Below are 15,423 nucleotides of genomic sequence, written 5' to 3' on the forward strand. Positions count from 1 at the left end.
GATAATCGGACATATCTAAGTAGAAAATCTCCACTAACCCCGAAGCGGCAGGATGACAGAGGCACTCAAAGTGCATTTTAAAATTAGATTATTTTGATTCGAAACCATTCTCAAATTTGCTCTCCATATCTCGTCATGAAAATTTCCATGACGTTGCTAGTGAAGATACGCGTCGCCTCAATGTTTCGACTCCGCGAATAATAAATTTATTTTGATTTGTTACAAATTGTTTGCCCTATATCAAGTCATCGTGTCCAATATAGTAAACAAATCACAGCTTAAGGAATCACTGTTATCAGTTTCTGTTAGCCTTCACGAATAATAAACGAAAAAAGTTTCACTAAAAATTCGATCACCGCACCGCCGAGAGTAATATACACAGGATTTTGTTTTTACACGATTTTTTTTCGCTCGTGTTTTTGATCGTGTGACTTCAATTTACCACCAAAATCTTTGCAACATGTTTCAAAAAATCCAGAATAAATCAAAGAAAAATCACATGATAATTAATATGCGTTAAACATTCAGGATGAGTGCAAAATTGAAAAAATGTAAATCGTGTAAAAACAAAATCCAGTGTATTTGAACGTGAATTTTCTTGAATTGTTATCACATCAAGGTATTTGCAGTACATTAGCTATTTTAGCAGCCCGTTTTTGAAAAAAATAGTCAGTTGATCACTTTTACTCGAAGCGGCAGTTCACTCGAGGTGATAAAATGATCGCGCTGTACATCGCACTCGGGGCCCTGGTTGTTATTGTGCTCTATTTCAAATGGTTGTGCAGCTATTGGCGCCGAATTGGTAACATCGATGGGCCGGCACCGTTGCCTATTTTCGGGAATGGATACGAACAAATCACCGGTGCCAAACATTTTGGAGAGATTTTCGGAGATATCTATCGGTAATAATGTTCAGTGTAACTGACTAAGGCGTCAGATTGTCTACCCCTACAACGTTCACTTCATTACTGACAGGTCCTACCAAACAGCATCGTGGGTCGGCATCCACGGACTGTTCAACAAACCATCCATTGTGGTGCGAGATTTAGAGTTGGTGAAGGAAATTCTAGTGGGAAGCTTCCAGCACTTCAATAAAAATTCGTTCGAAGTAAACGAATCCATAGATCCGCTGTTTTCGGTGAATCCGTTTACCCAATCCGGTGATCTGTGGAAGGAAAGACGTTCCCAGGTGGTACCGGTTCTGTCCCAAACGAAGATACGGTCGTGCTTCCCAATAATCAAAAATGTGGCAGAGAACTTCGTCAATTACGTCACTGAAACCCGCGAGAGTAGTCCAGATTTCGAGGCAAAAGATGTATACATCTTTGTATTTAATATTTATTCCCGTAGTTGAAAATTATTTTACAATTCTGTTGCAGATTTGTGCCAGGTTCACGATTGATTCGGTAGCCAGCTGTGTGTTTGGAATCGATGCTGAATCGTTCACCAATCCGGGTTCCGAATTTCGTCGGGTGGGTTTTGAGCTGTTTAATCCGAATTCAGCTCTGACTGCGGTGCGCACGTTACTCACGTTGTTCGCTCCAAAATTATCTCTCCTGCTGCGGTTACCGTGAGTATATTTCCATGCGTGCTTATTGTACCTTGTTAATTAAACGTAGTAATGTTATCTGTTTATTTGATGCTGTGAAACAATTGTAAACCACTTAATTTGCGACTAACACCAATCTTCTATTACATAACACATATGATTAACAAATAATAAACGCATATTAATAACAATTGTAAACGAAATAGTGTAGACATGTTTCACGTTGCTTTCTTTCATTCAGCTTTGTCCCTCGGCACGTGGACCGGTGGTTCCGACAGCTTGTAAATGAAGTCGTCCGCCAGCGCAAGGAAGGTAAAGTGAAACGCCAGGACCTGTTCCAGGCCCTGTACGATTCGCTCACCCAGAACGGAGTCATGGATGCCAAAAGCGACGAAATCGTTGGCCATTCGGTAACGTTCCTAACCGAAGGTTTTGAAACGTCCAGCACATTGATGTGTTACCTGCTTTACGAGCTGGCATCGAATCCGCACATCCAGGATCGTGTGCTGGATGAGATCGACAGCGTGCTGAAGGAGTACGGCGGACAGCTCAGCGATGAAGCCGTCAACAAATTGGTCTACATGGAACGGGCAATGTACGAAACGCTGCGGCTGCACTCTCCGGTTTTCACCCTGACGAAGGTTTGCACCAAAGATTTCGAACTGCCTCCTCAGTACTCGGATGGTCGTGGCAAGCAGGTGACACTGAAGGTCGGAATGCCGGCAGTCATTCCGGTGCATGCAATCCATCTGGATCCGGAAATCTTCCCCGAGCCGTATCAATTTGATCCGGACCGGTTTTTGGACGAGAATCGTAAGGCACGCCATCGATATTCGTTCCTCGCGTTTGGCGAAGGTCCTCGGATTTGTTTGGGCATGAAGTTCGGTTTGGCCCAGAGTAAGGTCGGTATTGCCACCCTGCTCAGCAAGTACCGGGTGATTCAGTCAAGCAAACAAAAACTTCCGCTGGAGATGGCCCGACAAACGTTTTTACTTGCACCAAAAGATGGAGTTTGGGTGAATTTCGTCGAAAGAAACTCATCTTAGGATGGTTTTGGTTTATATACATAATTGCGTGGTACGTTTCGGATGTATTGTCTTCTTCAGGGAAAGAGTAAGAACAAGTTACTCTTTCCCTGAAGAAGACACTAAACATGTGTCGAAACGTCGGAGGAATAATAAAACTCGTTTCAATTACATGAGGCTGCATAGCCATTTTACTCATATTTATGAATCAATGTCACAGTCGACCCCACTACAGTAAAATGTAATGAAATATACAAGTTATCAGATAAATAAATGCTAGGATTTCATTATGCCGAAACTAACAGGTTGACAATATTATAACGCATAACTCAAATTCAACTTTAGCTTTATCACATCCAAGCACTTGAGCGAGCAGTTCCTCAACCATCTTGCCATGATTATCAACCAGTCTAATCGAGAAACATAGGAAAGACTTAACCTTGTTTTACGTTTTTAATCGTTAAAAATCAAAATTACTTAAATATTCGTAGCTTCAAAAGTTTTTATTTATTTTTTAAGCTAAATCAATTTTTAAATTTAATTTTTATTTTTGTGATTGAGTCTAATAGTTTTTACGTGCTGTCTGTTTTAGTTTAATTTAATATTTGTAGCTTTTGAAGTTTTTTCCTATCTAAGTAAAATCATGTTTAAATTCAAAATTAAATTCGGTACGCATCAACGAGAAAGCAAGTCGTCGACTATCGTCTATCGACTATCGACTATCGACATAATTGGCGCAATTTTCAAATAATGGGTTAATTGTTGCAGAAGGTTTCTTGTTCAAGAACAAACTTAAACTCGTTCATTTCGCTTCCATAACGGCTGGCATCTAGAAGTTTTAGAGTTCTAGAGTTTTAAAAATTTCTATTTTAGAGTTTGAGTAAAGTTCAGTTTGTCGAGGTAACTTTTTTTTTGATCTACTCGTTTTTTTGTTTAAATGTTAATTTATGTTTCGCGTTGGACTTCCAGCGCGTGGCGCTTTTTTGGTACGGGCTGGAATTTTCGGAGTCGACCCGGAGTCGACGAAAAGGATTTGCGGCATTTCGGCGGTTTGATCGTTTAGAGGAGTTTTTGTGGAGTCCATGCGCTCATCAAGGCCCGCCCTTCGGGGCAGCGAAACGAAGTGTGGTGACGTTTCGTGAGTAAAATGAATCGAAAAGTGAATCGTCGATCACCAATTAACCGACGGTGGTCCAAAACGTTCCAAACCCTACGGACCGTTCGGAGAGCTTGGCGCGTGTAATACGTCGCCAATATCGTACCACAGTGCGGGATTGGAACTGAAGGCGGGGGCTCATTTCATCACTGGCGGTCATAGCCGTAAAAAGCAAAGCCGTGCGGAGGTCGTCGACGTCGACGCAGCTCTCTCGAGTAAATCGGAGGCCTCCCGTCCAGCCGCCACCCACTTCGCAACTTTAGTTCAGCCATACTTGCACGGGCTCACCAGCTATGCGTCATCTTGAAGCAAGGCGATTCTTCTGTCGCCACCATCGTCAAGGACAGCTTCACCGCCATCGCCACGAACAGGTTCGACACCACCGTTCCGAACCGGTTCGCCGCCATCGCGCCGGCGAAACTCAGCAAGTCGACGAAGAAGAAAACCTGCGCAGGTATGTGACTAGTGTGTAGACATGGCCATGATCTAAAAACGTTTCCATTTCCGTACCAACCCCAAATATGTGTTCAACCCGAAGCAAATATATCCCACGAAGTTTTGAGTAAGAAGATCGAGTATTTTCGTTTAAGTTTTTTAGTTGGAATATAATCGCTGAGAGATCATTCCGTTCGTTTTTCCGTTCCGTTGTCTACTTTGATCATTCGCTTCGCATAATTTCTGTCGAGATTTGTTAGCGGGTTGGAAGAGTTTGAGACTTCAAATCACGTTTCCCATGCTCTGATTGACATTCTGATCGAAAACTTATGAAATTTGTTTAATAAATTCCTGCATTTTTCGCACGCTTCTTTTCAAACTTGTACTGAATATTTTATCTTCATTTAGCAACATATCTCTACTATGTACTCTACTATCTGACAAAACAAATGGCATTAATAGATAAGTCTACGATACGATACGAAATGCCCATCTAGTGACGCGAGGCACCAAAATGAAGCAATTACGAGTGTTTCTCATGCTGCTTCTATATTTTCTCAGATTCAGAATAATATTCAAGATTGCGCTTCCATACATTCTTTGCTAAACTTGCATACTTTACAATTTAAGCATTTTTTTTAAGAACGAAAAGCTTCATTAGTGATAAAAAATGTTTCCTTTCGATCATAAGATGAGAACCGCCATCCTTCAGTGTATGACGAAATTCGCTTCCACAGTATCGGCGAAAATTTCCAACTCTATATTTTTTGAACATCGCCATCTTTCAATAATGCAAAAATCTACCGTGTCTGACTGTAACGAACACCCCCTTATCTGATAATGCGAAAACCGTTTTTTTTTAATTACGACGAAAGCTACCTTCCAGATTTTATGACGAGTGCCGCCTTTTGTTTGTATTGACGAAATTCGCCTTATCTAAACTACGGCGAGCACCTCCTTCTCTGTTTATGAAGAAAACCACCACCTTTTTTCAATCATGACGGAAACCGCCTTCTCCAAGTTATGACGAAACCCGCCTTTAAATATTATGACGAGAGCCACCTTTTTTTATTTAATTGACGAAATTCGTCTTATCTGAATTACGACGAGCACCGCCTTCTCTGTTTATGACGAAAACCGCCTTCTTTCAATCGTGACAATCGTGACGAAAACCGCCGTATCTGAATTACGACGAGCACCGCCTTCTCTTTTTATGACGAAACCCAATCATGACGAAAACTGCCTTCATCGAATTATGACGATAACCGACTTCATTCACTTCACTTCATTCACAATGTCATACAAAATAAATCTATCGTCAAATTCAAATACAAATAATAGAATTCCCATTCAACAACTTATTCGTGTATCCACCAGGAACACATATCTCATCCAAACATCTGTCACTTACAGTAACAATTTTTTTTCAAAAACTTTAAAGTACATTAATCGCAGATATTGTGTAAACGTTTTGAATGAAAAACGAATTGATTCAAATATGTTGTTTTGTTCAAAATTACCTTTTAGAAAGGCCAGGATATATAGCAGTAAATTGTTTTATAATAAATTTCACTATCCACTAGCACTTTCACCTTTTCACAAAAATGAAATACGCAGCACTACAAAACACGATCACTTACAGAATGAAAATCGAAAGCAAACTGGATCCTTTGTAACTGTCTATGAATTACAGATCCCTGAACTTGAGGTACACGCTATCTTTGCTTCCAATCCTCCAATGTGATACCGAAGACTAGGGAAATCTGGATACACAATTGCTTGTCACTATCAGGCAATGCAATGTATTTATTGACACTTTCATAACGAGACTCATTCATACTCAAAACTCTTGTCTTCTCCTAATTCATGGCTTACTTGATATTCTCCCGATATCACAGCAAGATCAGAGTATGCCTCGATTCTCGCCGTATCAATTTGATCACGGAAAAGGACGGTTTCCGATGAGAAATATATCGGAAATTTTTCACCGTCTACAAAAAGCGAAATATTTTAACGTTATAGATCTTAAGGAGCCTCCCGTATCGGTACACCTGGAGATCACCACTGCAGACAGAATCACAAATCGACCACGTTCTGATTGATGGACGGCACTTCTCCGACATTATCGACGTCAGGACATATCGTGGCGCTAACATCGACTCTGACCACTATCTGGTGATGGTTAAACTGCGCCCAAAACTATCCGTCATCAACAATGTTCGGTACCGACGACCGCCGCGGTACGACCTAGAGCGACTGAAGCAACCTGATGTCGCCACTGCATACGCGCAGCATCTCGAGGCAGCGTTGCCGGAAGAGGGTGAGCTCGATGGGGCCCCCCTTGAGGACTGCTGGAATACAGTCAAAGCAGCCATTAACGACGCAGCGGAGAACAACGTCGGGTATATGGGTCGAAGTCGACGGAACGATTGGTTCGACGAAGAGTGCAGACAGATTCTGGAGGAGAAGGACGCAGCGCGGGCGGTCGCGCTGCAGCAAGTTACCCGGCAGAACGTGGAACGTTAAAGACGGAAGCGGAGACAGCAGACCCGCCTTTTTCAGGAGAAGAAACGCCGCCTGGAAGAAGCGAAGTGCGAGGAGATGGAACAGCTGTGCCGTTCTCAAGAAACATGCAAGTTCTACCAGAAGCTCAACGCATCCCGCAAAGGCTTCGTGCCGCGAGCCGAAATGTGCCGGGATAAGGATGGGAGCATCTTGACGGACGAACGTGTGGTGATCGAAAGGTGGAAGCAGCACTACGAGGAACATCTGAATGGCGCTGAGAGTACAGGCAGTGAAAGTCAAGGCAGCGGAGGAGATGACTACGTCAGATCAGCGGACGATGGAAGCCAACCAGCCCCCACCTTGAGGGAAGTTAAGGATGCCATTCAACAGCTAAAGACCAACAAAGCCGCTGGTAAGGATGGTATCGGAGCTGAGCTCATCAAGATGGGCCCGGAAAAGCTGGCCACTTGCCTGCACAAACTGATAGTCAGAATCTGGGAAACCGAACAGCTACCGGAGGAGTGGAAGGAAGGGGTTATATGGCCCATCTACAAGAAAGGCGACAAACTGGAGTGTGAGAACTTTCGAGCGATCACCATCCTTAATGCCGCCTACAAAGTGATATCCCAGATCATCTTCCGTCGTCTGTCACCATTAGTGAACGAGTTTGTGGGAAGTTATCAAGCCGGCTTCGTTGACGGCCGCTCGACAACGGACCAGATCTTTACTGTACGGCAAATCCTTCAAAATGCCGTGAATACCAGGTCCCAACGCATCATCTGTTCGTTGATTTCAAGGCGGCATACGACAGTATAGACCGCGTAGAGCTATGGAAAATTATGGACGAGAACAGCTTCCCTGGGAAGCTTACCAGACTGATCAAAGCAACGGTGGATGGCGTGCAAAACTGTGTGAAGATTTCGGGCGAACACTCCAGTTCGTTCGAATCGCGCCGGGTACTAAGACAAGGTGATGGACTTTCGTGCCTGTTGTTCAACATTGCGCTAGAAGGTGTTATGCGGAGAGCCGGGTGTAACAGCCGGGGTACGATTTTCAACAGATCCAGTCAATTTATTTGCTTCGCGGATGACATGGACATTGTCGGCCGAACATTTGCAAAGGTGGCAGAACTGTACACCCGCCTGAAATGTGAAGCACCAAAAGTTGGACTGGTGGTGAATGCGTCAAAGACAAAGTACATGCTTGTGGGCGGAACCGAGCGCGACAGGGCCCGCATGGGAAGCAGTGTTACGATAGACGGGGATACCTTCGAGGTGGTCGAGGAATTCGTCTACCTCGGATCCTTGCTAACGGCTGACAACAACGTTAGTCGTGAAATACGAAGGCGCATCATCTGTGGAAGTCGGGCCTACTACGGGCTCCAGAAGAAACTGCGGTCGAAAAAGATTCGCCACCGCACCAAATGTGTCATGTACAAGACGTTAATAAGACCGGTTGTCCTCTACGGACATGAAACATGGACAATGCTCGAGGAGGACTTGCAAGCACTCAGGTATTCGAGAGACGGGTGCTTAGGACCATCTTTGGCGGTGTGCACGAAGACGGTGTGTGGCGGCGAAGCATGAACCATGAGCTCGCCCAACTCTTCGGGGAACCCAGTATCCAGAAGGTAGCTAAAGCCGAAAGGGTACGATGGGCAGGACATGTTGCAATAATGCCGGACAGCAACCCTGCAAAGATGGTGTTCGCTTCCGATCCGGCAGGTACGAGACGGCATGGAGCACAGCGAGCGAGATGGGCAGACCAGGTGCAGAACGACTTGGCGAGCGTGGGGCGTATCCGAGGATGGAGAGATGCGGCCTCGAACCGTGCATTGTGGCGTCAAATTGTTGATTCAGTGTTATCTGTTTAGATGTTAACTAAATAAATGAATTGAAAGGAATAGAAATTGGAATAAAATATATCAATATCGAAAACATGCCTTATTCATAATCCTTGAACATCCCCATCCCCCCAAAACCACCACACCGTTGAATCTATGACAAAAGGTCGAGGGACAAAAGGTCGACAGACAAAAGGTCGAAGGGACAAAAGGTCGACTGAACAAAAGGTCGAATGGACAAAAGGTCGACGGGACAAAATGTCGAAAGGACAAAAAGTCGAAGGGACAAAAGGTCGAAATTACAAAATTGGTTAAAATTGAAAAGCCATAGTATTGAGAACAAAACAAATGAAAACTATGATGTGAGTACCGTCATCGGGGGTGACACTTGGCCAAATAAGGGTCAGATTGGCCCATGTTTTCAATAAATTCAGCACAAGGAAAATGTAATATAAGACCCTTTTCGAGCAATTCAGATATCCGACCTACAGACTCTAATTTCTACACAAAACTCTACCACTAATATGCAATATGCATAAGCACATTCATTCATTTATTTAGCTTACATCTAAACAGAAACCACTGAGTCAACAATTTGACGCCACAATACACGAGTTAATAATTCGAGAACACGGAGTTCTGTTTCAAAAAATTAAACGTCTCACTACCTTCACTGTACACAACCAACTGATTTATTATCCTTAACTTAACTACATTACAAGTATGCTAAGTCTGCACTGGCTCGGTAGGTACAGGTTCGCCCTCGATATCATTCGCCTAGTTCTGCTGATGCGCCTCGATGTTGCCAACTCCAAAATGCTTCAAATTCACAAAGTCCGGTCGGCAACGACGTTAACTCACGGTTCGATACCGCATCTCTCCAGCCTCGAATGCGCCCCACGCTCGCCAAGTCGCCAAGTCGCTCGCTGTGCTCCATGCCGTCTCGTATCTGCTGGATCGGTAGCGAACACCATCTTTGCAGGGTAGTAATATGGAATTCTTGCAACATGCCCTGCCCATCGTACCCTTCCAGCTTTAGCTACCTTCTGGATACTGGGTTCGCCGTAGAGCTGGGCTTGCTCGTGGTTCATTGTTCGCCGCTACACACCGTCTTTTTGTACACCGCCAAAGGTGGTCCTCAGCACCCGTTTCTCGAATACTCCGAATGATTGCATATGCACAATCATGATTTTATCCTGAAACACTAATGCAGGATCGTTCATGCTGTGTACCATGAGAGAGATTTTTCGTTAATGTTGAACAATATACAACATCACGCATGTTTGAGTGTTAAAATTATTCGTACGGTTGAATCACCGAATAATGTGCATAATGTAAACTGTTATGTACGGCTTAAGGCCAGTCTTTGTGTACATGATTCAGTGTTTATTTCTTATTTAAAACCAATAATAACGTCACGTTGAATTAAAACCAATAATATTCCCATCTAATACATGATGATGAGTGGAAAATGAATTTGACACACATTTATACAAGAGACTTCTGATTCTCCATGATCGACATCGGAATGTAATGTATAGGAAGTCGCGTTGGTGAAATAACTAATTATACGACACTGAATCAAAGATACCAAAACCAACGTATTTCACTCAAACATGCACTCGGAGCGACACTTGTTACAAGAGCACGATCAAACAAGTTTTAATTCTTCAGTTCTCGTCTCGAGAACTAATCAAAATCATACAATGCTCGCCCTGGCTGTTGAATATTCACCGTAAATTGGTTAAAGAACTGCCCATGAAATAAAGAAGGAGAAATCTCTGGGAAATGTAACAAGCTAAATTTTTTTTCAGAAACATGTTTTCAAACTTGTCGTATATTTAGTATTTTTCATGTATACAGGATTATAGATTTTTAAATTTTGTCCATTCGACTTTTTGTCCCTTCGACTTCGACTTCGACTTTTGTCACGTCGACGTTTTGTCCCCTCGACCTTTTGTCCCGTCGACCTTTTGTCCCGTCGACCTTTTGTCCTTTCGACCTTTTGTCCCTTCGACCTTTTGTCCCATCGACCTTTTGTCTCTTCGACCTTTTGTCCGTCGACTTTTTGTCCTTCGGCCTTTTGTCTTTCGACATTCTGTCCCAAAGCCCACACCGTTATCCATGAATTGCCACAGTGGACGGCCACTGTCATCGTCCGTCTCTATACCACGAAAGCGGAACCCCTAAAAGGGATTGTAATCGTGGGACTCGGTCTCTAATAAGTGAACTACTCTAGATAGAAAAAGTTGTACCGCGAATTTAATCGGAAAAACCTACTCCCTTTTTGTACTCTAGGAAACAAAAGTGTCAGTGTGACGCCGGACTGAAACGACAGCCGCCCTCGCGTCTGAAACCGCTGCGTGTTCGGTCACCGACAACATGCCCAACTCGTGAAATGAAAGTGTGACGCCGGATAGTGCAGCCAGCAGCTTCGCGTCTGCAACCGAATCGGTTTGTTCGGCCATCGACAACGTGTACAACCCGATAAGAGAAAAGGTGATGCCGGATTGTGAAGCCAGCAGCTCCGCGTCTGCTACCGGACCAGTTTGTGCGAGTATCTTCAACGTGTCCACCCCGAAACGTGTAAGTGTGAATCCGGATTGAACAGCCAGCATCTCCGCGGCTGAAACCGAACCGTCTTGCCCGACCATCGACAACGTGTCCAACCCGAAAGGCCCAGCTCCTCGCCAAGCTAAGCAGAATCGGCCCCGTTTAGTGGAGACTGCATCCGCCTAGTGAACGAATCGGTCCATCGGAGGCCCGAATCTCGACCCAGCTCGTTGGTTGACTGATGGTATATTGTACCTGTTGGACGGAGAAGAAAATCCCAAGCTCGACCCTCTGCTCTGACCCCAGCGTTCTAACCACCCGATGCCAGCATTTGCGAAGTGTGGAACCACCCTCTATCCGCCTATAATGAAAGGGTTCAATTCTCGTGGCATCCAGATGGCAGGAAACGACGGTAACAGCAAAGGTGTGTAGATCCCTCCATTTCCTTTTTACCCCCCCTTGTATTATACAATGGAAGAGCATGTCAATTAATAGTAGTTTGTGCAACAAGTTGCAAAAAGATTATTTTTTCAGCACGAGTTGTACGTTTACGTACACTACGTAATACTACGAGTGCTGAAAAAATCGAGTTTTGCAACGAGTTGCACACGCTATTTTTTGCAATGACGAAAAATGGACTTCAATTTGATAAATCTGTTCCAAAATTGTAGTCTTATTTTCTCCACACGATCATTCTTGCCAATAAAATATGTTGCTGCAGAGAAGAATCAGATTCCATGTTACCGTGCCACATTGCAAAGTTCAATGAGCCGTGAAGCAATGGATGTACTTGCCTTTGGAAATTTTGGATGTCATGACCGCCAAACTATTTAATTTATTACGGGGCGCATAGAATACACTATTTGAGCACTTAGCCAAGCTAATTTAGCAAAATGTAGTCACGTAACGACTGTTCTGGTGTTGGTTTTTCATTATAGCACCCAAATGAGTGTTATAATGAATATTGTGCAACCCATTTGAGTTGCATAATGTTCATTAAAGCATCAATTTCGTTGGTATAGAAAAGTAGGCCGTTTTATCACTCAAAGACAAACTGTAAACCAGATATTATGATCAGAAATTGCAAAAAAGAACTATTTATAGAATGAGAACTATTTTATTTTCTTTATCGAGCTATTAGCCCTGCTTAAACGTAACTATAATCTTTTTATCGGTTATTTGGTTTTTATTCAAAGGAAGTCCTTCCGCCAATAATCCTATTTTTTCTGGAGCTCTTATTTATTATACGACCCTGAGTCCTAGGACAAAATCCTGGAATAGGACAACTTTTGGTTGCTGGGGCCTTTCTAAAAAAAATTTAAAAAAAATTCACAAAGTTTGACACAGAATGGTGGTCTAATGGTAACTTACACCAAAAATAGATTTTTTTTTCTTATAGATAATCTCTTCGTCAAAACTCTAGCGCTGATGATTTTTGAGTTATCGAATTATGTCTTGAAGTTCGACGCATTCTACCATTCTGCAGCTGAAGGATCTGCATCGATGAGACAAGGACACAGACCAACTTCTTTCTCCATCGATTAGGCTGGTTAGCTTGCTAGCTAACACTGAACAATAAGCGAATCTTCAGACCACAGTTTGACAAGACTATCACCAAATGCACGGTTTAACTAAATTGCTACATGGTAATTGAGTATAGAATGCCAGTCAGGGGGAGGTGCTTCCAGTTAAATCTTTAGCTCCAAAACGGGCAAAACTAATCTTTCGTATGATCCTTGATCCATCGTTTGGCTATGATAAAATTGATTTGGCGTAAATCGTGTTGAGAGTTGAGTAAGTAAGTGACTTTGATGGCCTCGTTAAAGATTGCGAAATAATGCGCCTATTATCTACCCATATTAGAGTTTTATTCAAAGTATTTCGTTTAGCTTATGTAGATAGCTGATACACTAAAGCAGCAATTAACCAGAGGTTTATAGATCGTAATATATAAGAAAAAAATGAATTTCTGTGCCAATAATTTTTGGATAAAATTTCGTTTCAGAAATAGGTGGTGTCTTTTAGCCACAAACTCTCGTTTTATAAATACGCTACAATGAATTTAAAAAATATGCAATCATAAATCAAACTGTAATGATGTACATATGGCACTATGTTGAAACTATACATTGCACACAATGGCTACACGCAGTTAACTGTGTTCGCTTTGCTATCGGTTTATTGACTTCATAAATCACGGAAACATTACCTACTTGCTGTACGCAATACGCAAGCAAACGCTATTAAAAATTCAATGTAAGCTTGCGGATTTAAAAAAATGTTATTGTTACACGATATCGTTGTTTTAATATGAACTCGGTAGGTCGGAGCTCTCATTGCGTTTCCTTTTCATTGGAAACTAACTGTTCATTGATTGCATTTTTGCATGTCCCTACGTATAATGGAGATTAGTCATTCCATATTGAATATTCAAAGAGAGAAAATGATACCCGTTGAGATTTTTATATGAACCGTTTGTTTCAGAAACTGTACATTTTATTGAAGCATTTGGTTGGAACTTAAACCGCACCTGGGCAGTATGTTTCGAAATTTTGGGATCTAGTTATCACCTCAACTCTTCCAGTTTCCTTACCACCTAATTATCGACATTAATTTAACCCCAAATTAGACTAACGGTGTTTAAACTTTCAACGGCCCACTTAATTAGGAAAAACATGCAACACTCACCCGCTGAATTGCGTGACCGATAACTTGCTCGCTGTACTGACCGATGAATAGGGCCGAGCTGACTTCGGGCAGCGCCCAGTTGGTTGCCTTGGCACAGATCAGTGGGGAGGGTCGCCCCGGCGGCAGCGTATTGAGGGCGAACAGCAACAGCAGCGCATTGTGGATCACTCGGTTCTGATGCGCCAGCAGCAGTCTCCGCAAATGCTCCAGATAGGCCGGACTGCGGATCACAATCGGCCCGGTCCAGTTGGCCGGAAGGAGGTCCTGCCATAGGAGCTGGGAATATGTTGGATGGGAAATAATCGATGAAATTATGTACTCTGATGCGGGTGATAAATCACATCACCATTCGAATCACTGGAATGTGGTTTGTAATGGAAAATCTTTGATAGAAAATAAAACTTACGAATGGATGAGTGTTCCTTAGTGCCGTTATGTTGTTCAGAACGTAACTGTTCGTAAAGTCTTTCTGTACGTAGTCCCGCCGAATCTAAGTGAGGAAACAGTAAAATAATATAAAAACAAAGTTGTAGATAAAAAATACTAGTGAAGTCGAAAGAGGTCTTGCATTTATTTTCTGTTAAGTATTTGCACCAAAAACTATCACCATGTTGGTTGTAAAGTTGACATACCACGCGTCTCCATCTATTGGTATGATTGAAGCAAACCAAACGTTGGTTATAAACAGTTGAGAAGATTATAAACGTATCGATGATTTCAATTAAGCTCCAATTTCATTCACTCACCTGATTCAAATCCCTCACAAAGCTGAATATAACACGCTTCTCCGATAACCTTTGGTCCGTGCTCAGTCCCGGCGGTAAAAACACGTTCATCAGCTGGTCCAGCAGCTCTGGCACCTCTTCGGTGACGTCGTTCGGAGCCGCTTTAGGGCCTTGCCATCGGACAGGATTCTTAATTGTGAGATAAAACAATTTGATGATAAGTTTAACATCCAACCATAGATTAGGTCCATATTCTGTACACGTGTGCGAATACCCACCGCCAGAATTTGAGCCGATGTCGTGGGGCCATCAATTATGAGCAGCGTTTGCGGTTTGCGGCCGTAGCTCAGGTCGTAGTAGATGCCGATAATTGGCATGGGGCCAATGGACTGGATTCGGGCTATCAGCGGCGATATGCTCTGGGGACCGACGGAACCAATTTGCAGATAGCCGCCGAGTTTGTCGAGGCGCATCTTGATGGTGGAATCGTTCAGCGTTTGCCGCAGGCAGCTTCCATAGAGGCGACCCAGTTTTCGGAATATGCCCGAGGTGGTATTCAAGGAGAGGAGCTCTAGTTGGCCGGAAGGGAAACATGAGTGTCGTTATTGGAATACATGTGTTTGTTCGGTAGCAAAATAGTTACAGGGTCGGCCCCAACATCCGATAGTAAAAACTTACCATCTAGCAAAATATAACAAATGTTAGAAATTCAAGAGTTATAAATTATGTTGGAATTTATCTTCCAGATAATTTCTATATTTGATAATTGATTCAGTTACACAAATTATTGTTCAGAGATTCAGAGATTCTAGATTACCTAGACATTAACCCTTTTAGTACGGATGGGACATATATGTCCAGCGTTTTAGATAGGCTGTGTACAATCACAGAAGAGAGATAGACCCCCACTTTCATCGGCAAAACTGTTCACCAAGATGTTGGCT

The 15,423-nt window shown here is 42.9% G+C and overlaps 2 protein-coding genes across 6 annotated transcripts in view; one reads left to right on the forward strand and one right to left on the reverse strand.

Moving 5' to 3' along the window:
* LOC134202860 (endothelin-converting enzyme homolog) overlaps positions 1 to 15,423 on the reverse strand; it is an 81,156-nt gene that overhangs the window by 15,823 nt on the left and 49,910 nt on the right. For all 5 annotated transcript variants that reach the window (XM_062677847.1, XM_062677861.1, XM_062677853.1 and 2 more), the window contains exons 4-7: positions 14,758 to 15,050; positions 14,501 to 14,668; positions 14,161 to 14,244; positions 13,755 to 14,030 (exon numbers count right to left, since the gene is read on the reverse strand). In XM_062677847.1, the coding sequence (XP_062533831.1) occupies positions 13,755 to 14,030; positions 14,161 to 14,244; positions 14,501 to 14,668; positions 14,758 to 15,050 (821 nt within the window). The remainder of the gene's footprint in view (positions 1 to 13,754; positions 14,031 to 14,160; positions 14,245 to 14,500; positions 14,669 to 14,757; positions 15,051 to 15,423) is intronic.
* Positions 593 to 2,623, forward strand: LOC134225265 (probable cytochrome P450 308a1). Its single transcript, XM_062705234.1, has 5 exons — positions 593 to 619; positions 694 to 902; positions 976 to 1,315; positions 1,380 to 1,570; positions 1,791 to 2,623. Exons 2-5 carry the CDS (start codon positions 718 to 720, stop codon positions 2,593 to 2,595), a joined length of 1,521 nt encoding a protein of 506 aa, XP_062561218.1. The 5' UTR covers positions 593 to 619; positions 694 to 717; the 3' UTR covers positions 2,596 to 2,623.

The sequence above is a fragment of the Armigeres subalbatus genome, chromosome 1, assembly GCF_024139115.2.
Source record: "Armigeres subalbatus isolate Guangzhou_Male chromosome 1, GZ_Asu_2, whole genome shotgun sequence".
Classification (NCBI taxonomy): Eukaryota; Metazoa; Arthropoda; class Insecta; order Diptera; family Culicidae; genus Armigeres; species Armigeres subalbatus.

Coding starts and splice junctions, on each gene's coding strand:
- LOC134225265 (XM_062705234.1), top strand. CDS start 718: ATGATCGCGCTGTACATCGCACTCGGGGCCCTGGTTGTTATTGTGCTC. Junction 903..975: donor ATTTTCGGAGATATCTATCG/GTAATAATGTTC, acceptor CATTACTGACAG/GTCCTACCAAACAGCATCGT. Junction 1,571..1,790: donor TCTCTCCTGCTGCGGTTACC/GTGAGTATATTT, acceptor TCTTTCATTCAG/CTTTGTCCCTCGGCACGTGG.